The sequence below is a fragment of the Capra hircus genome, chromosome 18 (assembly GCF_001704415.2).
Source record: "Capra hircus breed San Clemente chromosome 18, ASM170441v1, whole genome shotgun sequence".
NCBI classification, from domain to species: domain Eukaryota; kingdom Metazoa; phylum Chordata; class Mammalia; order Artiodactyla; family Bovidae; genus Capra; species Capra hircus.
Genome location: NC_030825.1, coordinates 52,249,538 through 52,273,372, shown reverse-complemented (window position 1 = coordinate 52,273,372; position 23,835 = coordinate 52,249,538). Strand labels below are relative to the sequence as shown.

At 52.1% G+C, this 23,835-nt stretch overlaps 2 protein-coding genes and 1 long non-coding RNA gene across 5 annotated transcripts; all 3 read left to right on the top strand.

The window, feature by feature from the left end:
- Positions 359-5,641, top strand: DMRTC2 (DMRT like family C2). Of its 2 annotated transcripts, XM_005692575.1 has the most exons (9): positions 359-410; positions 1,445-1,672; positions 1,761-1,915; positions 2,196-2,272; positions 2,569-2,752; positions 2,908-3,034; positions 3,793-3,853; positions 4,002-4,173; positions 5,094-5,641. In XM_005692575.1, exons 2-9 carry the CDS (start codon positions 1,449-1,451, stop codon positions 5,204-5,206), a joined length of 1,113 nt encoding a protein of 370 aa, XP_005692632.1. In that variant the 5' UTR covers positions 359-410; positions 1,445-1,448; the 3' UTR covers positions 5,207-5,641. The 2 variants fall into 2 exon arrangements, with proteins under 2 accessions (XP_005692632.1, XP_005692633.1); XM_005692576.3 differs by lacking the exon at positions 359-410 and having other exon boundaries at positions 1,359-1,672; positions 2,572-2,752; positions 5,094-5,546.
- Positions 10,304-18,313, top strand: RPS19 (ribosomal protein S19). 2 transcript variants are annotated; one of them, XM_005692574.3, is made up of 6 exons: positions 10,304-10,812; positions 11,276-11,346; positions 11,595-11,695; positions 16,638-16,821; positions 17,341-17,395; positions 18,243-18,313. In XM_005692574.3, exons 2-6 carry the CDS (start codon positions 11,276-11,278, stop codon positions 18,267-18,269), a joined length of 438 nt encoding a protein of 145 aa, XP_005692631.1. In that variant the 5' UTR covers positions 10,304-10,812; the 3' UTR covers positions 18,270-18,313. The 2 variants fall into 2 exon arrangements, with proteins under 2 accessions (XP_005692631.1, XP_017917993.1); XM_018062504.1 differs by lacking the exon at positions 10,304-10,812 and adding an exon at positions 10,822-11,000.
- On the top strand, positions 11,702-15,301 carry LOC102175154. The gene is made up of 3 exons (XR_310734.3): positions 11,702-13,436; positions 13,842-13,957; positions 14,064-15,301. It is a non-coding gene; the product is annotated as an uncharacterized LOC102175154 (long non-coding RNA).

Sequence of the window (23,835 nt, the reverse complement as noted above, 5' to 3'; positions counted from 1 at the left end):
CGTTCGCGGGAGGGCGGGCCAGGCGGCCGTTCCTGAGGGCGGGGCCAGCCTTGTACTGGCAGCGGTACTCGACGCCCCATTGGCCACCTCTCCCAAAAGGGGAAGAACAATTTGGGAAAGGCAAATCACAAGGAGAAGGGATAAGTGCGAGACTCAACTCGACGCGCTATTGGCTGGATTGATAGTCCAGCGCGAGGAGAAGCGGACCGGAGGTAAAGGGGTGGGCTGTCAGTGCAAGATCTTGAAGCGCATTGGTCGGTCGCCTCGGCGCAGGACTCGCTGCTTGAAGTTCATTGGTCCTTTAGAGAAGGGGCGGGAAAAGTGGCGCGAGCGCAGCCGTTCCTCACGCCACTGCCTCACCGCCTCCTTTCGCCTCCTCCAGATTGACTCTAACTCTGTTCCAGGCTGTGGTAACTCCGGACTGACGAGACTAACACGACCCCGCCCCTCCGTGTCTCTTCCCCTCCCTCTCTTGCTCTGGACTCCCAGCCCCAGGCATCCTCTCGCCTCCCTGCTCGCTCTCCTCGCGCCCCCTTTGCCCTTCCCCCGCCCCGCGGACCCTGGGCGCGCTCCCCGAGCCCCGCCCCCTCCCTAAGACCCTGGAGCGGACCCGGCGTTTGTGGGGGACAGCTCCAGAATGGGCTGCGCGCGAGGAACAGCTGAGTGGGGCGGTGGGGTGGTGGGGCGGGAGTGGCTCGAGACTACTTGTTGGGAGTCGGTGAAGGCGCGTGATAGCCGGGCGCAGCGACTTGCCCGGGTTTGCGTTAGTTTGGAAGGAGTGTGGGTGCAAGAGAGGAATTTGGGCCGTGGGGAGGGGGGGGGGTCTTTGGGCCTAGATCAGGGCCTGGCACGTGGAAGGGGCTCAGTAAACCTTTGCTGAGGAAATGAAAGTAATTCTTGAAAGTGGGACAAGGGATTCTTGCGAATGATATATTTACTGGGGTGCAAGGGGGTCTGATTAAAAGGGCTGCAGGGAGAAGTTGAATTGTACGGCACACATGAGGGTTAAGGATTGAAAGGGGAACGTGAAAGCATGTGTGGGAATTGCATAACTGAAGGAGGGAAGGATGATAATTGTGGAAGAGGATGCCAGGAAAATCATGGGAATGGGGTGGTGATGGGGAGTGTAAGAATTGTTGCAGGGGGCGTGAGAGTGCCTTAGTGTGCCCCAAACTGGTATTTGTGCTTGGGAAGGTACAGATAAGCAGAGAATAATGTTTGGATCGAAAGATACATAAGAAAGGAAAGAGGAGAGAGGTTCTTGGAGAGGAGGATGCCCCAGGAAGGGTGAAGAAGGGAGAGAGCCAGGGGGGAATCAAGGGTGACAGCTGAGTCCCGGGATGGGCAAAGTGGGAAAACCCTTCAGGTGTGGTCTCCCAGAGGCAAGAAGGATAGTCAGGACAGGACCCACGTGGCCACCCTGACCCTGCACTCCTGCCCCTAGATCCATGGACCCCAATGAAATGCCTGCTGTCCACCGCTGCCCTTCAGGCTCTGCCACAGGGGTTGAAACCAGAGCCCCCCAGGGCATGGAACTTATCCCCAGGAGAGCTGTCAGTCGCTCTCCAACCTGTGCCCGTTGCCGCAACCACGGTGTCACTGCCCACCTCAAGGGCCACAAGCGCTTGTGCCTCTTTCAGGCATGCGAGTGTCACAAATGTGTCCTCATCTTGTAAGTATGAGATCCAGAGAAGGGAGAGGATGGGCCTCATCTAAAAGGTGGCTGACTTGACTTTTGACTCACCACTCCCCCTTTTTAGGGAGCGCCGAAGGGTCATGGCTGCCCAGGTGGCCTTGCGTAGGCAGCAGGAGGCACAGTTAAAGAGGCACCTAGCCCAGGGACTCATGAGAGGGGCAGCTCCTCCCAAAGCTCCCAGCCGTGTCAAGAAGGGAGTCACTGGACCAGGGGTCCACTGTAAGTGTCACTGGCTGTGGCCAGATGAATAGGCAGGAAAAGCCTAAGTAGGGAAAAGAAGCCCAGTCTTGCCACTGAATTGAGGCATAATCTTGGGCAAGGAGTTTCTGTTCCCTGGGCCTCTCCCTCCCCAACTGTAAAATGTGATTAAGTGTTAGAAGGAATGTAATGAGATCAGGGGCTAGAAATGGGACAGAGGGAGATAAAAATTCAATTTGGGGCTGGAGTGGGAGGCACTCAGGAGAAAGAGCTCCCCAAAGCTCTCCCTGGTCCCTCACAGCTGGAAAGGAGAACATAGCACCCCAGCCTCAGACTCCCCATCATGTAGTTCCACTGGCACTGACACCTCCTGGAAAGGTAAGGAAGGCCTGTGCCAGCCCCACTGGCACATGGTCCCCCTGGGCCCTGAGGGAGTGACCCCTGTCCTAGCCCCTGTGCAGACCCCTTCCTTTGTGCCCTCAACACCTGGGTTCTAGGTCCAGCCCTGACTTGCTACGTAATCTTGGGCAAATCACTTCTATTCCATGGGCAAAATGATGCGGTGGGATTTTGCAGCCCTTGAAGCTGTGAAGTTTTGGGGTCCCAATTCTATCCTAGAACATTCCTTCTCCAGCCTTCAGCTTGACTCCAACCTGTGCTCCCTGCCCTTGCAGGAGAACTCTCGGGGCCCTCTGCTGCTCAGTCGTCCCCCAGAAGCCTTGCCCTTGCCCTGGACTCCAATGCCTCCAGGCCCTTGGGCCCCTGGGCACTGGCTGCCTCCAGGCCTTTCCATGCCAACCCCAGTGGTGTGCCGCTTGCTGTGCCAAGAACCTGCTGTCCCACTGCATCCTTTCCCTGGTAAGATGAATTCAACGTTAGTTCAACAGATGTTTGAATGACTGTGTACCACTGTGTCAGAAAGAGAAGAGCGAAAGGATACAGGGTAGGAAAAGGCAAGACAGAAGCCATGACCTCTGAACACTGTATACTCTGCATTCTCTTTTCCTTATTAGGTTTTGACCCTGGCACTGCCCTCCGGTTGCCCACTCATGGGCCTCTCCCAGCCTGCACAGGATCTCACCCAATACTGACAGCTCCTCTTTCTGGAGAATCCCAAGGGCCTTCTACCCTGCCCCGCACGTGAGTAGGGAGAAAAATACATGTGTTTATAATGTGCCTAACCCTGTGCTGGACACCATAGTAGATGATGAAGAAAAAAATCTCAGACTATTGTGTGAGGCAGAGCTCTCCTAACTGTCTAGCTTTGAATCTTTGTACAAGTATCTTTACTTCTCTGAGCCTATTTCCTGTTAGTAAATCAGAGACAGTACTACCTCTTGGTAATAATAAGAATTAGCAGTAATATATGGAATACACTTAGCACAAGCCCTGGCCTTAAACAAATAGTGGCTATTAAATCTGCTTAAACAGATAGGGTTGAACTGCCTGCTGACGTGAGGGGTCGGGGGACATGATGGTAAAAACTTCAGAGGCCTAGGAGAGAGGCCAGAGGCCATTAGACAGTTTCCTAAAGGTTGGCCAAGCTCCTCAAGTTCCGTGGGGATTAAGGAACTAGGAGGGAAGAAAATCAGACACTGGTAGGGCGGGAACAACCATTCAAATCCCTGTAGGTGTTTTGTCCATTATTTCTTAAACTGACACCAATTACTTCCCATAATCCTTACAGTAGCTCTGGGAGTAAGAAGCTATAAGATGTTTCCATTTTACAGGAAAAAAAGCAGGGCAGACAGAGAGAGGGACTTGCCCAAAGCCACAAAACCTGACCACAGGCACTCAGAATCGCAGATCAGAACACAGCAAAATCCTGTTCCTCTTTTCATGTATACATGTCTGTCAATGAGTTTAATCCTCCTGGCATCTTTTCTCCTTATTTCCAGATGCTCAACTCTGATACTCCAGCCCTGTGGCACCCCAGACCCTCTTCTGCTACAGCCACAGGTCCTGAAAAAGAAGTGGGATCCAGGACCCTGGGAGGAAGTTCAGCTTGGGAAAGGGAAGAGTAGGGAATAATGAAGTAACCAGGGACAGGGAGCCTCTGGAGGGTGGGTAGAAGTAGGGATTCCCAGTCTGCGTCTCTCCTTTGCAGGCCCCCGGACCCTCTCGCCTGACCTGGACCTCTGCCTCATCAGAGCGGCAGCTGCAGCAGGAGGCAGCTGAGGCTCTTGTGGGACTGAAAGATTCATCTCAGGCTCCCCGCCTGACTCCTGGCCCTGCCAACCCTGCCTGGATCTCCCTGCTCCATCCTTGTGGCCCACCAGGTAACCTGTTCTCTAAAACGAAAGGATAGGAAAGGCATGACTGAGAAACGGAGGTGCTGGAACAAGCAGGGACTAACCAAGGAAATCAGGAGGTCAGCAAGTTGAAGATCCCAGGCCCCACGCTTTTCAACCTAGCCCCTTAGATTAAAGTTGAGAGTTATTCAGTGAATTTATTTTTTTGTGTGCTCAAAAGCAAATGTCCAGTGCCCTGATGTCAAGAAAAGTGAGGCCCTGAAAGAGGCCTGAGAGCATATAGCAAGTCAGTGGCAAAGCCTGGTCTCCTCACTCCAGCCCAGGGCTTCTCTGGACCCACAGTGCCTGCTGAAGTCTGGAGAGGGACTGAGGAGGTATCAAGAATCTGGCCTGGACCCTTGATAATTGCTTTTAAAGAGTTTCCTATTTGGCAACTTGCCTTTAAAGCATCCTATTTGGAAAACCTGGATGCTTTCACAAAGTTTAGTGATAAACTTGGAGAGATCTAGAAGAATCTTGAGGCATGAGAAATACCTATGGGGAAAGAGAAGGCTGAGATTTCTCCTGTCCAAAATGATGGGTTGGGCATGCAATGCAGGTGAGGAAGCTAGCCTGAAGGAACTGCTGAGACGGAAGCAGGTGAGTCTGGAAGGGCTTCTGATCATGGAGGTAAACAACCAACCATACATGATGGGGAACAAGGGAATATTTCTGAGCTAGGCAGGGATGTATTCAGAGACTCTGAGCTTTAGAAAGATAAGTATGGTGGCTGTGATGGAGGGGTTGGATGAGGCAAGACTAGAAGTGGTAAAGTCAGTGAGGAGGAAGTGTTTGCTATAATCCAGGTGAACAAAGATGGGCCTGGATTAGATGAGGTAAAAAGGGAGGGTTTGCTGGGAGGGGAGATGGGTGTGACCTGGTCTTGCACTCTTCCTTCCTTCCTGTAGCTCCTGCTGGAGGAAGAGGATTCCAACCTGTTGGGCCCTCTCTCCGGCCCAGCCCAGCCCCTTCCGTGGCTCTGCATATTGGGCGACTGGGGTCCATTTCCCTCCTAAGCTAGAAGCCCAGAGGTGGAGGCCGCGGGGGTAGAGGGCAGCAGCCTGTACGCATTGCGTATTTGGTACTTTACTCACAGATTTCTGCATGGAATTTAACGTAATATGCTTCAGGCTTTTTTAAAGCTCTTAGGTGCTTTGTTAGCTTTTGGTTCCTTTTGTAGCATGGCCATTTCCTTGGCCAAAGGTGGATATTCTCTTACCTTCTTTGGGTCCTGGGACCTTTTAAAATCCCCAAAAAGTTGTGCAGTTCAAGCTAACCAGTATCTAAATAGACTTCCGCATGAGTTCATGTTCCAGGGTATTCATTTGACATGTGATCCTGTATATACCTGTGCACTCATGTCTGCCTCCATGCATGTGAAAACAGAAGAGTATTTTCGTTTTGTGTCTTGGTTTGTGTGAGTAAGCAAGAAATAAACCAGTATTGTATTAAGCCATTGAGATGTGGGAGTTGTTTTTTTACCACAGCTTAACCTAGATAGCATATTAAAAAGCAGAGACATTACTTTGCCAACAAAGGTCCGTCTAGTCAAGGCTATGGTTTTTCCAGTGGTCATGTATGGATGTGAGAGTTGGACTGTGAAGAAGGCTGAGTGCAGAAGAATTGATGCTTTTGAACTGTGGTGTTGGAGAAGACTCTTGAGAGTCCCTCGGACTGGAAGGAGATCCAACCAGTCCATCCTAAAGGAGATCAGTCCTGGGTGTTCATTGGAAGGACTGATGCTGAGGCTGAAACGCCGATACTTTGGCCACCTCATGCGAAGAGTTGACTCATTGGAAAAGACCCTGATGCTGGGAGGGATTGGGGGCAGGAGGAGAAGGGGACAACAGAGGATGAGATGGTTGGATGGCTTCACCGACTCGATGGACATGAGTTTGAGTGAACTCCAGGAGTTGGTGTGGGACAGGGAGGCCTGGTGTGCTGCGATTCATGGAGTCGCAAAGAGTCGGACACGGCTGAGCGACTGAACTGAACCTAGTCTATCCTGAGTGACAGAAAGGACTTGTTCACTTCACTCCTCAAAATGAAAGTCAGTTACTCAGTAACTACAAACTTGGATTTCTTTGTATTGCCAGGTAAGAAAGAGTGGTAGGGAAACACAGTAGGTGATTCACTGATTGAATAATTAAGTGACGGCTCTGTGCCAAGCATAGACAGTTTCCAGCTGTTCAGAGGGGCACAGGTTGAAATACCTACAGGGCCAAACAGATCATATAAATGAGTAAAGAAGGCCAGAGGAGCCCTGACAAACTGAGAATGCATGCCCCACCTAAGGGGGCAGCTTCCTTTTGGCCCTGGTGAATTGTTGCCAGGCAGGAATGTGGGCTCAGTACTGCCGTATCTTCTGATTTTTCAAGAGAAGCTGGAAAACTTAGATTTCTGTTTTACATTTCTTAATTTTCAAATGCTGGCTCAGTTTTTCTTTAAATCCTGTGCTGTGCTTAAATCCTATGTAGGTCAAACAAAACATACCTTCAGGCTAGCTTTGGTCAATGGAATGCCAATTTAATGCTCATCTGTTGTTGTTTAGTCGCTGTGTCGTGTCTGACTCTCTGTGACCTCATGGACTCTAGCCTGCCACGCTCCTCTGTCTGTGGGATTTTCCCCAACAAGAATACTGAAGTGGGTTGCCATTTCTTTCTCCAGGGGATCTTCCCAACCATGGGATCAAACCCACGTCTCCTGCATTGCAGGTGGATTCTTTACCGCTGAGCCACCAGGGAAGCCCCAGTGCTGATCTAACATATTTTTATAATGGGGAGACTGAGACCAATCAGAACAGGAGTAATCAAGCTAGTCTTTATAAAAGGTTTTTCCTGAACTCGGGAGGTTCATGTATCTAAGATTTGAAGGACCTATAAAAGGATGGTGACAATTATCTATTGAGTACTCACTGTATGCAGTTCCCACATATCCTCACAGCAACTCTATAAGCCATGCATGATTACTCTGATTTTACAAATAAAGGAACAAGCTTAAAGAGATAAAGTGACTTGTCCAAGTATTTTAGGAGAAATTTGTAGGCAAATACTGAAGAAAGTTTCCTTTTCCTTGCCAGGCCCAAATCACTTGTGCTTAGTTGCTCAGTCGTGTCCAACTCTTTGTGACCCCATGTAAGGCGCTAGGCTCCTCTGTCCATGGGGATTCTCCAGGCAGGAATACTAGAGTGGGTTGCCATGCCCTCCTCCATGGGAACTTCCCAACCCAGGAATCAAACCTGGGTCTCCTGCATTGCAGGTGGATAAATTGATTAATAGATAATTTTTATAATACATAGAGTGAAAGGAGACAGACAGACATCCCAAGGGTTTTTCAAAAAGTCTTTGCTTTTGCATTCAAGATAGCAGTAAGTAATAATATCTTACTCACGTTTGTTTCTTAGTCCTCTGCAAGTTTTTCTTCTTGAACTGTTACAAGTATATGGAGACCTATTGAGCTATTCCAAAAATATGAAGATTTGGAGACCCCCATACCCATTCCCACTCTTAGAAGGGCCAAACAGAAAGTTCATGCCTGGGAGGAGGATTCTGCCTGGGCACTGATTCTGTTTCCTAATGTTACCTACACACTTGTTTTTATTCAAGATAATTGATGGTGATGGCATCCAATTACAACTTGCTGTTTTCCAGTTTGGGGTCTTGAGAAGATGAGCTGCTTCTAATTCTAACAGATTACAGAGCAACAAATCTCCAACACATCTCAGGACTAGGACTCAGTGCAGGATAACCAAAGGATAATCTAAGTCAGTTCACACCTTCCTTCCCTGACCTTGTTTTAACTCAGATGTATGATTGCCCCTTAAGAGACCTGCCTAAGCCTTGTGCCATGCTCTCTCAGTGACAAATAGCCAAGCTCCATAATCAAGGGAGAGGGAAGCATTGCAACATGCAACGTGGCTAAGACCCTCCTGTTCAGGACTGACCAAAGGTCCCCAGTTCACCAGGCTCACACAGCTGGGAACAGTAAAAGAGAAAGTATAATTTGAGGTTAAAGGATGACATGAGAAAAGGGAGGGGAAAAAAAGAAAGTGATGAAGACTGGAGAAAGGATCTGGGGGCAGGCCACTCCTTATGGACCCATTTCTCTGTAGCCCATCTCCCCTTCTTGTCAGACTTGGCAGGACCTTTTACACTCCTGGCTAGATCTAGTTTGTCAAATTGTCAGGGCACCCCCATTGCTTCCCCAACCACTTCCCCAGGGAGAGAGGTGGAGGCTCTGCAGAGTGCAGGTGTGGGGGAAAAGGCAGGTTTACAGATTGTTCATGCTCCTACATGGCTGAAGCATCCTTCACCTGCAGTTGTGGGGAGCCAATGGGCTCTTGGCCTCTGACAGCCTTTGGAGATTAAAGCTAATAGACTGTGAGCACTGTTTCGTATGTTACTCCCTTTCCCAGCACCCATTAACAGGTGAGGAAAGGTGTTGCCCAGGTCCAACAGGGTACTGAGTAAATCATTCTCTTCTAAGCTTCCTTCATGTACCATCCTCATTCATGTTCTGCAGAAATCACCAATGAGTTTCCAGATTTGAAGCATCATCCTGCTCCTCTCCAAACAGACACCCATGTTTCACTTCAGGAGCTCCTTTTACATTCTGCCCTTTGGGATTCCACACTCTCTTTCACTCAGCCCTGTGTGAACCTGGTCCACTCCAGACTATGCTCCTTGACCAGTGTAGCACCATCATACCACCCACCCCTATCCAGTTTCTCTACTCAAATCCTCATTGCCTGATCCACGAGACCTCATCCTGCATCCCTGTCACACTGAGTGGCTGGCTCTGCAGCCGCCAACATATATTCACATAGACAGTTCTATAACCCGTGCCCTACATAGACCCTCATCCTTTTCATCTGACTTAATATCTCTAATAAGCCCCTTAGATAGACTTCCTTACATTCCTCAGGGGCCCTTGGCCCCTACTTTACAAGCCTAATCACCTTAAGCTGGGCCTGTCCAACCACGTCTTCCACTCTAACAGAGCTTGCATTCAACTCCTCTCTGGCCACTCAGCATAAATGACTGAACACGTTGTCTTGATTCCTTAGGAATTTTTTTTTTCCCTACAAAGTTAATGTACTGTAACATGGCTTCTCCCTTCACCACGACATGAACAACTTCCCACCCTCAAACCATTTTTTGAGTTTTTTTCTTTCAAGCAGTTTTTAGGTTCATAGCAAAATTGAGCAGAAAAGTAAGAGCTTCCATATTCCCCTCGCTCCCCAAAGCCTTCCCTCCTATCAGCATCACACATCAGAATAGTACGTTTGTTAGAATTGCTGAGTCTACGCTGACACATCGTAGTTTACATTACGATTCATATTTCAATATTTTCTCCTCGCAGCAAGTCAGCAACTTCATCAAACCACAGGTGTGTCCTCTGTGTTCTTGGACTTTAGCCGAATTAACCTAGATAATGCATGTAACACACTATACATGTTTACCTGTTCTTTGCAGAGTGAAAGTGAAGTCGCTCAGTCGTGTCCGACTCTTTGGGACCCCATGGCCTGTAGGCTACCAGGCTCCTCTGTCCATGGGGTTTTCCAGGCAACAGTCCTGGAGTGGATTGCCATTCCCTTTTCCAGAGGATCTTCCCAACCCAGGGCTCGAACCCGGGTCTCCCGCATTGTAGACAGACACTTTACCATCTGAGCCACCAGGGAAACCTACTCTTTGCAGAGTAGGCACGCAAAAAACATTTGCCGACAGAATTAGTATGTGTGCACTTTGTCTGTAGAGGGGCTTCCCAGGTAAAGAATCTGCCTGCAATGCGGGAGGCCTGGGGTTTGATCCCTGGGTTGGGAAGATCCCCTGGAGGAGGGCATGGCAACCCACTCCCCTATTCTCGGCTGGAGAATCCCCACGGGCAGAGGAGCCTGGTGGGATACAGTCCATGGGGTCACAAACAGTCTGACAGGACTGAGTGACTAAGCACATACACAAGTCCGAAGAGACTCGGGCTTTAGGAAGCAGAGCTGAACTTCGAAGGTCCCGCCTCTGCTTCTCTGTTCCTGCCCTTTTCTGCTCCCCGCCTCCAGGGCCATGGTGAAGCAATTTCCGCCCTAAAAAGGGTGGGGCTTCCGTCTCCTGCTCTCGCGAGTACTGCTGGTCGAGAAAGGGCAGGCTGGCCGCAATTCTTCCGTGTCCTTCCTCTGGGCTCCCGGTCACAGTTCCGCCCTTACTAGCCCCACCTTCGGCCAGAAAAGCCACTTCCACTGAGAAAAAGGGGTCGTCCCTCTGGAGGCGCCGGTCTATTTCCTGCCTAGCCAGCTTCCCCGTAACTTCCGCCAGGAGATACAGCCTCTACCGCTATTCGTTCCATCCACGATTGAGGCAAACGAAGCTAGATTCCCTCCTGCTCGAGATTAGAGCTCCTCACTCTATCTCGCTGCAGGAGAAAGAGCGAGGAAAAAAAGCCTCCGCCCTCCCACCCAACCCGCCCACGTCCGCGGAGGTGAAGCCGCCTTTGCCCTGAGAGAGGTGGAGCCACCTTTTTTGTAAACCCGTTCTCGCGAGCTCTCGGAACTCTCGCGATAACCGACGCCCGACTTGTGCGCCCGGGAAACCCCGTTGCTCCCTTTCCCCTTGCTGGCAGCGCGGAGGCCGCACGGTAAGAAGAGTGCTCCGGCACGACCCGGGCGCGGGGAGTCGGGGCTCGGTTTCCGAGCCCGAGGCACGTGCCTGGGGGCTCCGGGGCACCGGCGTGGGGCCGCCCCGCCCCCTAGAGCCGCGGCCACGTGCGAGCGACAGGCCCGGACATGTCTGACCCGCGCGGTCCGGGAACCGCGGCTGGGCCAGGTGGACACCCAGGAAAGCGAGGGCGGGGTGGGGGGCAGAATCGGGGGTTGGCGACGTACAGCGTCTTGACAAACGGGGTCAGGCACTGTTACTGCGCCCCAGAGAGACTGAGCTCTGTAAGACCCGCAGGCGCCGGGGCCTCTAAAGCGGGGAATTGCAGTAAGGCCTTCGGAAAGGAAAGCGAGTGCGGCGGCTACGTCGCCGTAGGGCTGGGCCCCGACCGTTGGCAGTCTTCTCTATCCATTCTGTGTTCTCATGCTCGACTTTGCCCGCAGATGCCTGGAGTTACTGTAAAAGACGTGAACCAGCAGGAGTTCGTCAGAGCTCTGGCAGCCTTTCTCAAAAAGTGAGTGTGGGGACTGGGTGGGGGTCTGGGCCCGCGGGCTTTCTTTTCCTGGCTGGAGAGGCTTGTTGGAGGTTAATGTGGAGTCCACTCTTTCTGCATGAGGCCTGGGTTGTGTTTGAGTTTGAGTGTTTTTCCTCTTCTGGGGCACATTGGGCTCCTAGTGATGTACACTTGTGCTGACAGAAGGGAATTGGGATAGAGTTCGTGGAGGCTCCTGAATTGTGCCTTTCTGGCTGTCCTGGTCCCAGGTCCGGGAAGCTGAAAGTCCCTGAATGGGTGGACACTGTCAAGCTGGCCAAGCATAAAGAACTTGCTCCCTACGATGAGAACTGGTTCTACACACGAGCTGGTGAGGAACTGGGGCCTTTGGATGGGGAGTGGAGGGCTGGGTGTCCCCTTTGTGAGTTCTTACTTGTTCCCCAGAAATTCCAAGAGAAATACTTGACTCTGTCAATTGCGTGCCTTGTGTGATGTAAGGTAATTTTGTGTTGTGATATTTGTTCATTTGTAAGCGATTTTACGTTAGGACCCTTGCTTTCCTCGGAGCCTGGAGGGAATCCCAGGGACAGTGAGTAAAGTGTTCATCTTTTGCCTAGAGGAAGTTCGTTTTCTAGAGAGTCGTTGGGCTTTCAATGGTTTTTTTCCTGTTTTCATTCAGGTCATCACACTAGCGCCTATCTCCTCTTTATCAAGATGTTCATAACAAAGGCGTTGGAAATGTGACCCAGTTATTCTAAATCTTGACAAGTACTGAGAAGAAAACGTTACCGTCACCCTGTACCAGCTGCTTCTCTTACCTTTTTATTAATCCTTCAGTAAGGACTGACTTAAGTATAGTTCCTGACTGCACAGCGTTAGTACTGTCTTACCTGTCTTTTCAATGATTGAAGTTTCTCCAAGCAGTCACCCCCATGAAGCTTACCTTGGGAGTAGGGCGTGGGGTTCAGCCCTGGATTGTGCCAAGGCAGCAGCCTCTGCACAGGCCTTCACTGCGGGCTCCCAGCCTCTTCCACTCTCAAGCCTTCCTCCTCTGTGCAGTGGGTTCTGTCCTGACCACAGCTTGTCTTCATGTGGAAAGTAGGTGGGAAGCAGCGTTTAGAAGTTGACAAAACTCCAGCATGACTTTGAGAAGAGTTCGTCTTGGTCAGGTTGCCCAGTACCTCAGAACATGAAGTGTTTTGTAGTCTGAGCCCTGATGACTGTGAGGTGAGTGGGGTGGGTAGCTTATCCACCTACTCACTTCAATGTTTTTAGAAAGAATGATGGGGAGTGGGACAGGGTGGACAAGACCACCACTGCCACCCCATCCACCCGGCTTGGGAAGCAAGGTTTGTATGGTGCTGACTGCTCTTTTGTGATGCTCAAAATTTGGAGAAAGACTAGAAGTTTTTCTCATTTCGTGGGTGAGTGTGCGTGTGTTGTGTAATCTGTACTTAACAGAAATCTCCCGTATAGGGACTGGTGGTAGCCGATTCGCTCTTGTGTCAGATTGGTTAAGACATGAGGTGTGCCTGCTCCTGAGACCACAACCCACTGGGCCTTGTCATCGCTTGGGGAGTTGGTGGTGGGCAGCTGTCTTCCCTTGGCTGCATTCTGTACTTTGCGTTCCTAGGTGCGGGAGGTGGGAGTTGGGGGAAGGGCTTGGGTAATGCACACCTGGCTGAGCCTGCTGGTCAGCTCCACAGTTGCTGTGGCCCCTTTGGCTGAGCCTGCTGGTCAGCTCCGCAGTTGCTGTGGCCCCTTTCTGTCCGGTGCACCTTCCCTAACACCTCACGCTGGGTGTGCGTCCTGCCCTGCTGGTCTCCCTCTGGATTTCCAGAACCCACTTTCGACTGGACTTTCCCAGCTGCCCTAGTGGCACAGATAGCGGTTCTAGACCAAGGTTTGTTGGGGCGCAGACACGGTTATTCGTTTACAGTCACAGCAGAGGCCAGGGTTGGAGCTATGACAGACTCCTTAACAGGACCCTTAACAGGAAAAGTTTGCCAACCTCTACTGAAATCTGGAGTGCTCCCACTGAGTTTGTGTAATTCCTACTCTGGAGGAGGAGGATCACGCAAGATAACTTGTCTGCCCAGGAGGAGACTGAGGTACTGACAGATGAAGGCCCTGGGAGCGTGTGGCAGGTTGATCTCAGGTGTAGATTACAGGGGCAGGGTGGGTGAGAGGGTGCTCTGGAAGAGGTGCGGTTATCTGTAGGGATGAATCGCCTCCAGGCAGTGGTGCTGGGGGGAGTGTGTGAGGGATGAGGTGTGGAGATGAACCGTTTCAGGAGAGCAGGGACCTCTGAGGGGAGGAGCGGGGTCAGGGGAGACACTTAAGGGCTTTGAATGGGGCACTGCATTGTGGGCTGGGTAGACATGAGTGCTCAGATGGGCCTGCTTGCGAGGGAGGTAAGAATACGGTGTGTGTCTGGCAGTGAGTGAGCCACTGCTGGATGGGGCAGCTGAAGCCCTTCTCCCGGCCACCCCGCCTCCCCCGCCCATGCCATACAGCTTGCAAAATCTTCGTTCGCTGACCGTGGATTGAACCCAGGCTCTGGGTGGTGAAAGCACAGAGTCCTAACCCCTGGACTGCCAGAGAATTCCCACTGAATGCATTTCATTGTAAGGTAGAGGCCAGTCCCAGTCTGAGCGGTTTCCTTTTCCCGTCTTAGGATTCAGTGGGTCAGGATGGAGCCATGAGCGGGAACTTAACACAGGCTGTTGGTTTGCTAGGCTGTGAAGACTTGTTTGGTCTGCCATTTGCCAAGTGGAGTGTGACCTGCCCCCTCATCCACTTTAGGGACCAACAAGACACCTAGCGGGGTGTGGGGTGCTGCGTGGTCCTTCCTCTACAGTTTGAGGTAGGAGTGACTCGTCGTCCGCGTCTCCCTAGGGGGAGCAGAAGGACGCCTTGGAGGGGTTGGAGGGAAGCCATTTGTAGCAGCCCCTCGTTCACTGAGGCCGCCATAAACACCGCTGGGGTGGCCTGGGTTTGTGCCCTTACAGCTCTACCTCAGGAGGAGGGGCTGGGGCCTCGGCCTAGGTCTGAAGGGCTGCAGAGAGGAGGTAAAAGGGGCCAGTGTTTCTGTAGAACTCAATATTTTGACTGTTAATTCCAACTTGTGAAGTTAATACTCTTGCTGTCCCTTGTAACGGGGTCAGAAAAATAATCTGCATGAACTGCTGTGATGGGGGGGCCCTGGTACCTGCCACACCAGATGGTCGGGGGGAGGGGGCCATTGCCATGCCACTTGGCTTATGGGACTTAGTTTCTCAACCAGGGGTCGAACACAGGCCCTTGGCAGTGGGGAAGCAGCATCCTAACCGCTGGACCACCAGGGATGTCCCCCGCACCTGGTAGTTGTAGTGGTGTTAAGTTGGGCTTTGTTGGAGTTTGTTCTCTGCCTTTTGCTGCTGGGACTGGAGTAAGTTGTCCCCATGAGTACCATGCCACTGACATGGGTGGGCTCTGTCACGGCTGACGTGGAGCCATGTTGGGGTTCAAACCCCAGCTACCAGGCAGCTCACCCCTTTCCGTGGTGAGATTGGGGCTCTCCTGGTTCAGCAAAATTCACGTCTAGTGTGCAGCCTCTTCGGGTGTTGGTGAAATCAGGGGTGTTCGTCTTAACCCTTCTGTGGGGCTCTCATTCCTTCCACAGCCCAAGTGGAGAGCGGATCTCCACATGGAACCAGGGCATGGCCAGACAGGTTGGGGAGGGGAGATGGCCACTGGGCATTTGCACTGGTCTTGAAGGCCATTTCTTCATGAGGTTACTCCCCTGGCAGAAAGGTTGTTGAGGGAAGGGGGCGTTTTATAAAAGGGGAGTCTTTTGATCTTGGCAGTGGGTAGGCTGCTTGATGCCTGGAAGAGGGCCAGAGCCCTGGTATAGAGGATGGCGTGGCTTCCCTGGTGGCTCAGACAGTAGAGCATCTGCCCGCAATGCGGGAGACCTGGGTTCAGTCCCTGGGTTGGGAAGATCCCCTGGAGAAGGAAGTGGCAGCCCGCTCCGGTACTCTTGCCTGGAGAATCCCAAGGACGGAGGAGCCTGGTAGGCTACAGTCCACGGGGTCGCAAAGAGTTGGACACGACTGAGCGACTTCACTGGCACCTACAGGCAGGTGGTCACAGTGCAAATCATGGGGACAGAACCAAGGAGAGTGATGTAAAGGAAGCAGGGCCAGAGGCAGTGACGCCAGGGAGAGGCTGCTCAGTGGTCCTAGGGGAGCGGCGGGAGTTAGTGCTCCGTGATAGGCTCCTGTAGCCTGTGTCCGTATCTGGAGGCTGGCCGACAGTGGGCTGTGTGCAGGAACTGCCCTGGGAGGGGCAGCTGGAGGTGAGGAGGAACCCACCCCCAACCCTGGCTCTTGACAGGAGGGTCGTGGACATGGCCCAGTGCCCTGTGACTCTTGGCAGCAAGTCATTATTGAGAGGATAACTTCTGACTCATCTTCAGGACCAGGGAGAATCTTAATGTGTGGGGAACTGAAGAGTCCCTACCCTTGAGCTTTCAGCCAGGTGGGGCCGTGTGGTGGCCAGCATCTGGGCCCCAGCTCTTTCAAACCTCAGTTGCTCCCTGAGGTAGAAAACCAGAACCATCTGTCAGGCTGTCTGTCTCTCCAGAGCGGCCACACTATCAGGCTGGCTCCTGAGGCCATCTTACTACTCACAGGAGAGAGCGTAAAAGCAGGTGGCGCAGGGCCTGGCGGGCCAGTGTTCCAGTTGAACAGGAGAGATTTCCAAGGAGACTGGCCAGGGGGCTTGTCCGAGCCAGTCTAGGGACCCGAAACCCCAGCCCACGGAGCAGGTTGACATACCTTCTAGGTTGGGATTGTCCACGGCGTTAGGATGTCAGCACCGCTGCCACTAGGAACCCGAGCTCTTCAGGGCAGCCCTGGGACGGCAGTGGGGCAATCAGTAGGTCCTTTCTGCAACTCTCCAGCCCTACGGAGCTCCCAAAGAGCTGTTTGTGGACAGCCACGGCTCAGAGGTTTTCTGGGCTCCATTCGTGAAACCTCAGGTCCACCTCACCACTCGGCTGGGGCAGTAGCGGCCAAGACAGTTCCAAGGGCAGCAGGAAACGCCCGGTTGCGTGGCTGCGGCAGCCCCTCCACTGCCGGCCCCCCAGGCTCCTGAGCCAGGGGCAATGGAGCCTTGTGTGCGTTCTCCTGTTCTCATTTCCCCAACTATAAGACGGGGAGACTCTGCTCCCTGTGGAATTCAGTGTATGACCCTGAGCAAGGCCCTTTCCTGTGGGCTTCTGTGCCTTCTGTGGAAGGGTTCTCAAGCCTCCCTTCCCTCCCACCCAGCTTCCACAGCACGGCACCTGTACCTCCGGGGTGGTGCTGGGGTTGGCTCCATGACCAAAATCTACGGGGGTCGTCAAAGGAATGGCGTCATGCCCAGCCACTTCAGCAGAGGCTCCAAGAGCGTGGCCCGGCGGGTCCTCCAAGCCCTAGAGGGGCTGAAGATGGTGGAAAAGGACCAAGATGGGTAAGCCAGTGAGGGGAAACTTGAGTGCATGAGGGTGCTTGGGCAGATCCCCAGTGGTGCCTCTATGGAGGACCACCCCCCTCTGCCCATCAGTGAGGTGTCAGGTGTGTCCTGGCCCTCGGGCAGGCAGGGGGTTCAGAAGAGCGAGCAGCCGAGGGGCCTCGCCCCAACCTCTCTGGCTGACTACTCCAGGCTCCAGGAAGGTAATTTAGCGACTGTCCGCTTTCATTAGCCTGCTCGTTAACTTTTCCCAATTGATTTTTCGGGGCTTTTGATCTATTGCTTGCAGAAACGACACCCCATCAGCTCAGGACGAGGGGGGGTTCCCACTGCAGCCTCCAGCTTGTTAGAATGCAGCCGACTGGGGACCTGAGTGGGACTTGGCTGGCGTCGTGAGGTCCTGCGGCCAGGTGCCTCCTTGGGAAGCCTGGCTCGTGTCCAGGAGAGGCCTGGCCGGGACCAGGGATGCTGGTGAGAGTCCATGCTCACCTGGGCCTGCGTGACCCTTCTCTCCCACAGGGGCCGCAAACTGACGCCTCAGGGTCAGAGAGATCTGGATAGAATTGCTGGACAGGTGAGTGGGGACTTCAGTCACCCCTTGGGGGCCTCGAGCCTGGATTTTGACAGTTTCCTCCTCTGGAGGGTACAGCCAGGGAAGCGGGGGTGCAGGAGAAAGAACATTTCTAACAGACTCCCCGTCACAGGGCTGGGAGACAGGTTGGAATGCGGGGCCCTGGGTGAAGGGAGGCCCGGGCCTGGGTGCAGCCAGCTGGTCCTCTTCTGCAGGGCACGTTCCCTCACAGGCCACTCCGTCTCCCCAGGTCAGCCTTCTAATTGTGACTGCAGGGTTTCTTCCTTACTCCTGATAAGGAGCATCAGGCAGGGTGCCACAGAACACGGCCTCCATGTGGAGGCCAACTGGCTAGACACCCTGGGCCAGTCTCCCTGTCTGGGGTAATGCTCTCAGCCACTTCACAAGGTGGTGGCGAGGATTCTTAAGCTACAGCAGCAGGAGCCCTGGGGCCTGGCATGAACTTGTTGTTGGTTTTCTTCTTTGTGTCATTAGCTTAGTAAGGGCCCCCTGGGAGCCTTGGACTGGAGTCCCTTAGTTTCTCAGTGTCAGACAAGAGTGGCATATTCAGCCCTCTGGGAGCGGGAGGTGGCCTGGCAGGGGCAGTGCAGGGCCCGGCACCAGCAGCTGTGTGGACTGGATTGATGGACAGAGGTCAGAATCATACTGCAGTGCTCTTGTGAGTCCCAGTTTCTGCTTCTGTAAAAGGGGGAAGTGCCCGAGGCTGTGAGCCTCTGGTGAGATAAATAATAGGAAACCACAAATCAGGAGGCCTGGTGCCCCCTGGTTAGTGAAGCACCCGAACACGGCGCCACAGCTGATCGTAACTATTTGTCTATCTTTCCCACAGGTGGCAGCTGCCAACAAGAAGCATTAGAACAAATGATGCTGGGTTAATAAATTGCCTCGTTCGTAACCCCAGTCTGGGTCTCCTGTTTTGGGGAGTAGGGCAGGAGGACGGAGTGCTTCCCTTCCCTTGTGAAAGAGGCGCCAGGGGCTTCCTGGATGGCTGTGGTACTCAGCAGCCCCCGAAACCTGAGGCCTGGCTTCCAGATTCAGACAGGTTCTACCCCAAGTGAGCAAGGTGCTGGTGCACGACCCAGGGCCTTTGCATCTCCGCAGAGCGAGTCTCAGAAAAAAGAAACTGAAAGTTCAAGCCGTGGGCCTGCTGGAGCAAAGAGGAGGGCCCCTGGGGCTCAAGCGCTGCTTCCCTGGAAGGAAGTGGGCGGGGCGGACAGCCCTAGCGACCCTTTGGTGCCTTCCGGCCCGAGGTTTTGACCTCTGCCTCGCATGTACTTCCTTTCCCTGATCCACATGGGACCCTTCACTTGGGATCTCTAGCCTGGGCCGTGCTATACCCCCTTCAACCAGGGGAAGCTGCAGCATGGGCCCGGCTGGGACCAGGGTGTTCAGACCTGCACAGAGGCTGCGGCCTGGGGCCCGCTCTGTGCTCTCTCCCCTCTGGGTCTCCATGGTGATTGGCTCTTGGCACTGATGGGACCTTCCCTGGTAGCTCAGTCAGTAAAGAATGCTTCCCTTGCAGAAGGGAACAGCTATCCACTCCAATATTACAGCCTGGAGAATTCCATGGACAGAGGAACCTGGTAGGCTATAGTCTATGGGGTCACAAAGAGAGGACACTGAGCAGTTTTGACTAATGGAACAGGAACTACCTGTGCCTGGGCCCCTGGTTGAAGCAGGACACCCTTTTAATCCTAGAGGGAGAAGCCTTGCCACCCTAAAGACCAGGCCCATCTCCGAGCTGGGGAAAGCTAAAATGCTGAGGCTAAACTGGCTAGGCCACAACCCCTGAGGTTCCTCCACCCCAAGTTACCACTGAGATAAGACCCAGTGCCACACTGACTTCTGGACTCTAATGACATGGGTTTGCATTCCACTACTGCCCATAATTGCTATGACCCTGAGCAGCTTACCCTCAGCTTGCTCTTGTTTGTAAAGCTACTTACTCCTGTCTGAGGGATTCTGGGAGGTTCCCTGTCAGCTCAAAGCAGCATACCTGGTGTACGAAGATGTTCAAAGTGAAAATAGCAGACCGCAGAGTCATACACCTTTGGCATTACTGTCCCCCAGCTCAAAAGTTGTCAGGGCTGGAAGTTACTGATGTGAACGCTGGACTAGAGCCTACCAGTGTGTTTCTACCCAAGTAACTCCAGTTCAGTCACTAGTGTCTGAAACCTTGTGACCCCACAGACTGTAGCACTCCAGGCTTCCCTGTCCATCACCAACTCCTGGAGCTTAAACTTATCCATCATGTAGGTGGTGCCATTCAGCCATCTCATACTCTGTCTTTCTGCCTTCAGTCTTTCCCAGCATTGGTCTTTTCCAATGAGTCGGTTCTTTGCATCAGGTGGCCAAAGTAATTGGAGTTTTAGCTTCAGCATCAGTCCTTCCAATGAATATTCAGGACTGATTTAGGTTGCACTGGTTGGATCTCTTTGCAGTCCAAGGGACTCTGAAGAGACTCCTCCAACACCAGAGTTCAAAGGTGTCAATTCTTCACCACGCAGCATTCTTTTTGGTCCAACACTCACATTCATACATGATTCCTGGAAAGAAACCATAGCTTTGCCTAGACAGACCTTTGTCGGTAAAGTAATGTCTCTGCTTTTTAACATGCTGTCTAGGTTGGTCATAGCTTTTCTTCCAAGGAGCAAGCGTTTTTTGATTTCCTGGCTAGTCACCATCTGCAGTGACTGTGGAGCCCAAGAAAGTCTGCCAGTGTTTCCATCGTTTCCCCATCTATTTGCCATGAAGTGATGGGGCCAGATGCCATGATCTTTTCTGAATGTTGAGTTTTAAGCCAGTTTTCACTCTTTCATCAAGAGGCTCTTTACTACTACTTCCCTTTCTGCCATAAGGGTGTGTCATCTGTGTATCTAAGGTTACTGATATTTCTCCCAGCTGGAATCTTGATTCCAGCTTGTGCTTCAGCCAGCCAGGCATTTCGCATGATGTACTCTGAATATAAATTAAATAAGCAGGCTGACAATATACAGCCTTGACATACTCCTTTCCCGATTTGGAACCAGTCTGATGTTCCATGTCGAGTTCTAACTTGCTTCTTGACCTGCATACAGATTTCTCAGGGACTTTCCTTGTGACTCAGCTGGTAAACAATCTGCCTGCAATGCGGGAGACCTGGGTTCAATTCCTGGGTTGGGAAGATCCCCTGGAGAAGGGAAAGGCTACCCACTCCAGTATTCTGGCCTGGAGAACCCCATGGACTGTATAATCCATGGGGTTGCAAAGAGTCAGACACGACTGAGACTGAAGTACTAGAAGTGCTGTATAACCACATCACAATACTTTTGTGAAGTAGGTGCCCAAACGCACCCACTGTTTGAGTTCAGTTCAGCCGCTCAGTTGTGTCCGACTCTCCGACCCCATGAACTGCATCACACCAGGCCATCTATCACCAACCCCTGGAGTCCACCCAAACCCATGTCCATTGAGTTGGTGATGCCATCCAACAATCTCATCCTCTGTCGTCCCCTTCTCCTGCCCTCAATCTTTCCCAGCATCAGGGTCTTTTCAAATGAGTCAGCTCTTCACATCAGGTAGCCAAAGTGTTGGAGTTTCAGCTTCAACATCGTTTGGAGATGGGAAAAAGAAGTCACAGGTTGCGTGATTTTCCTCATGACCTACAGCTAGGAGGTGGCAAAGCCGGCATTTGGTAGCTACAGCCAGCTACCTGGGCTGTAGCCCCTAAAGGGCTTAGAAATGAGGAAAATGAGACCCAAAGTGTTACACTCTTGGGCATGGCCTTGAGCCAGTCAGTCCTTGTTTGGGACCTAAGTTTCCTCTTTTGTCGATTGAGAATGAAATTTCCCAGAATCATCCTGGGGATGCAATGCCAAGCATCTGGTTAGCTTGCCCAGTGCCAGATACCAGGGGTGCTGGGTTAAGTGGGTTGTGGAAGTGCTGAGACAAACCAGCCTGCCTGAGAGGGCCTGCGATGCAGAGGCTGCACCGCTCTGGCCACTGGGGGGCAGTCAAGGGCCTGAAAACCAGCTTGGCCAGGAAGGATGCTGAAGGAGGTGAATTCCCAAGGGCTGCAGCAACTGGACCACCCAGGTATCTTCCTACGCGGGGGTCAGAAGGAGGAACTTTAGTACAGAGGGGCTTATAACCCGCTATACAGAGAGGAGCCCAACGGAACAGCTGGGTCCCTGGAGGGAAGCAGGGAGGGTCCGAGGACCAGAGAAGAGGAAGTGTGTCCTAGGAACCCTGCTCTGTGATATTCTTACAGCCTCACAAGGCAGAGGGGTTGTGCCCAAGTTACAGGAGGAGAAACTGAGGCTCAGATGACCAGAGCTGAGATTCAAACCCAGGAGGTGTGATCTCTTGAGGCCCACATTCTGTGTGGGTGACATTTGAACTTTTTTTAAATTACAAAAGACTTCAACACGCAGAACAGTATAATAGTGTAACAAGGACCCATGAACCCACTACCCAGCTTAAAAAGTAAAACGACCTAAATCTAAGAGAGACAAAGCCTTCTGTGTACCCTTCCCCCAGAGGGAACCCCCCCTTGCGAGTGGGGTGTCACTCCCCTGCATGGGCTCACCCCTTTCCTGCACACACGTTTCCCTAACAGCACACATTGCTTTGCCTTTTGAAAACAAGTCAGCTGGATCCTGCCACAGTCCATTTCTTCTCATTTTTCTGTTGGTCCTGAGATGCAGCCCTGTTGACAAGTGAAGCTTGGACTCTTCTGCTATGTGCTACTTTATTGACAACCAATACTTTGGCCACCCGATGCGAAGAGCTGACCCATTGGAAAAGCCCATGATGCTGGGAGAGGAAAGGGATGACAGAGGACGAGAAGGTTGGATGGCATCACCGACTCCATGGACATGAGTTTGAGCAAACTTCAAGAGATGCTGAAGGACAGGGAAGCCTGGAACGCTGCAGTCCATGGGGTCGCAAGGAGTCGGGTATGACTGAGCGACTAAACAACAACCAGCAGCCCACTCCAGTATTCTTGCCTGAACAATCCCTGGACAGAGGAGCCTGATGGGCTACCGTCTGTGGGGTTGCAAGAGTCAGACACAACTTAGCGACTAAACCACCACCACCATCAGTTCAGTTCAGTTCAGTCACTCAGTTGTGTCCGACGCTGCAACCCCACGCACTGCGGCACGCCAGGCCTCCCTGTCCATCACCAACTCCCTGAGTTTACCTAAACTCATGTCCACTGAGTCGGTGATGCCATCCAACTATCTCATCCTCTGTCGTCCCCTTCTCCTCCTGCCCCCAATCTTTCCCAGCATCCAGGTCTTTTCCAGTGAGACAGCTCTTCACATCAGGTGGCCAAAGTACTGGAGTTTCAGCTTCAACATCAGTCCTTCCAAAGAACACCCAGGACTGATCTCCTTTAGGATGGACTGGTTGGATCTCCTTGCAGTCCAAGGGACTCTCAAGAGTCTTCTCCAGCACCACATTTCGAAAGAGTCAATTCTTCAGCACTCAGCATTCTTTTTGGTCCAACTCTCACATCCATACATGACCACTGGAAAAACCACAACCTTGACTAGACACACCTTTGTTGGCAAGGTAATGTCTCAGCTTTTTAATATGCTGCCTAGGTTGGTCATAACTTTTTTTCCAAGGAGTAAGCATCTTTTAATTTCCTGGCTGCAGTCACCATCTGCAGTGATTTTGGAGCCCCCCAAAATAAAGTCAGCCACTGTTTCCATTGTTTCCCCATCTGTTTGCCATGAAGTGATGGTACCACATGTCATGATCTTACTTTTCTGAATGTGAGTTTTAAGCCAACTTTTTCACTCTCCTCTTTCACTTTCATCAAGAGGCTCTTTAGTTCTTCACTTTCTGCTATAAGGGTGGTATCATCTGCATATCTGAGGTTACTGATATTTCTCCTGGCAATCTTGATTCCAGCGTGTGCTTCATCCAGCCGATTTTTTAATTTTGGGGGATGCTTGGACTCTGCATATAAGTTAAATAAGCAGGGTGACAATATACAGCCTTGGCGTACTCCTTACCATAGCTCAATGTGTACATTCATTCTCCTATAAAAGAATTTCTCATGTTTCCCAGTTTTGGCTGCCAAAAATCTCCCTGCCATGAATTTCTTCCTAGGTGTCCCCTTACGTGTGTATGTCTTATATGTGTGTGCACATGTGTGACATGGTCCCCTAACAGCTCACAAACATCTCAACAACTTCATATCATTCTACTCCCCCGCCCCTCAGGCTTCATTTTCCTCCCAATTGACCTAAAATGATGTTCAAAGGAACCTGGGCACACGTAAGTGACTTGGAATCCCTGCTCCGCCACCAGAGTGTAACACTGGGCAAGTGGCAGATGGCGCCCCCTCTGTGATGGCCTCAGTTTCCCCCCTTTAAATTGGTGGGGGGTGGGGGCAGTAAGTGGCTGAAATGAAAGAACACCAGGAAAGA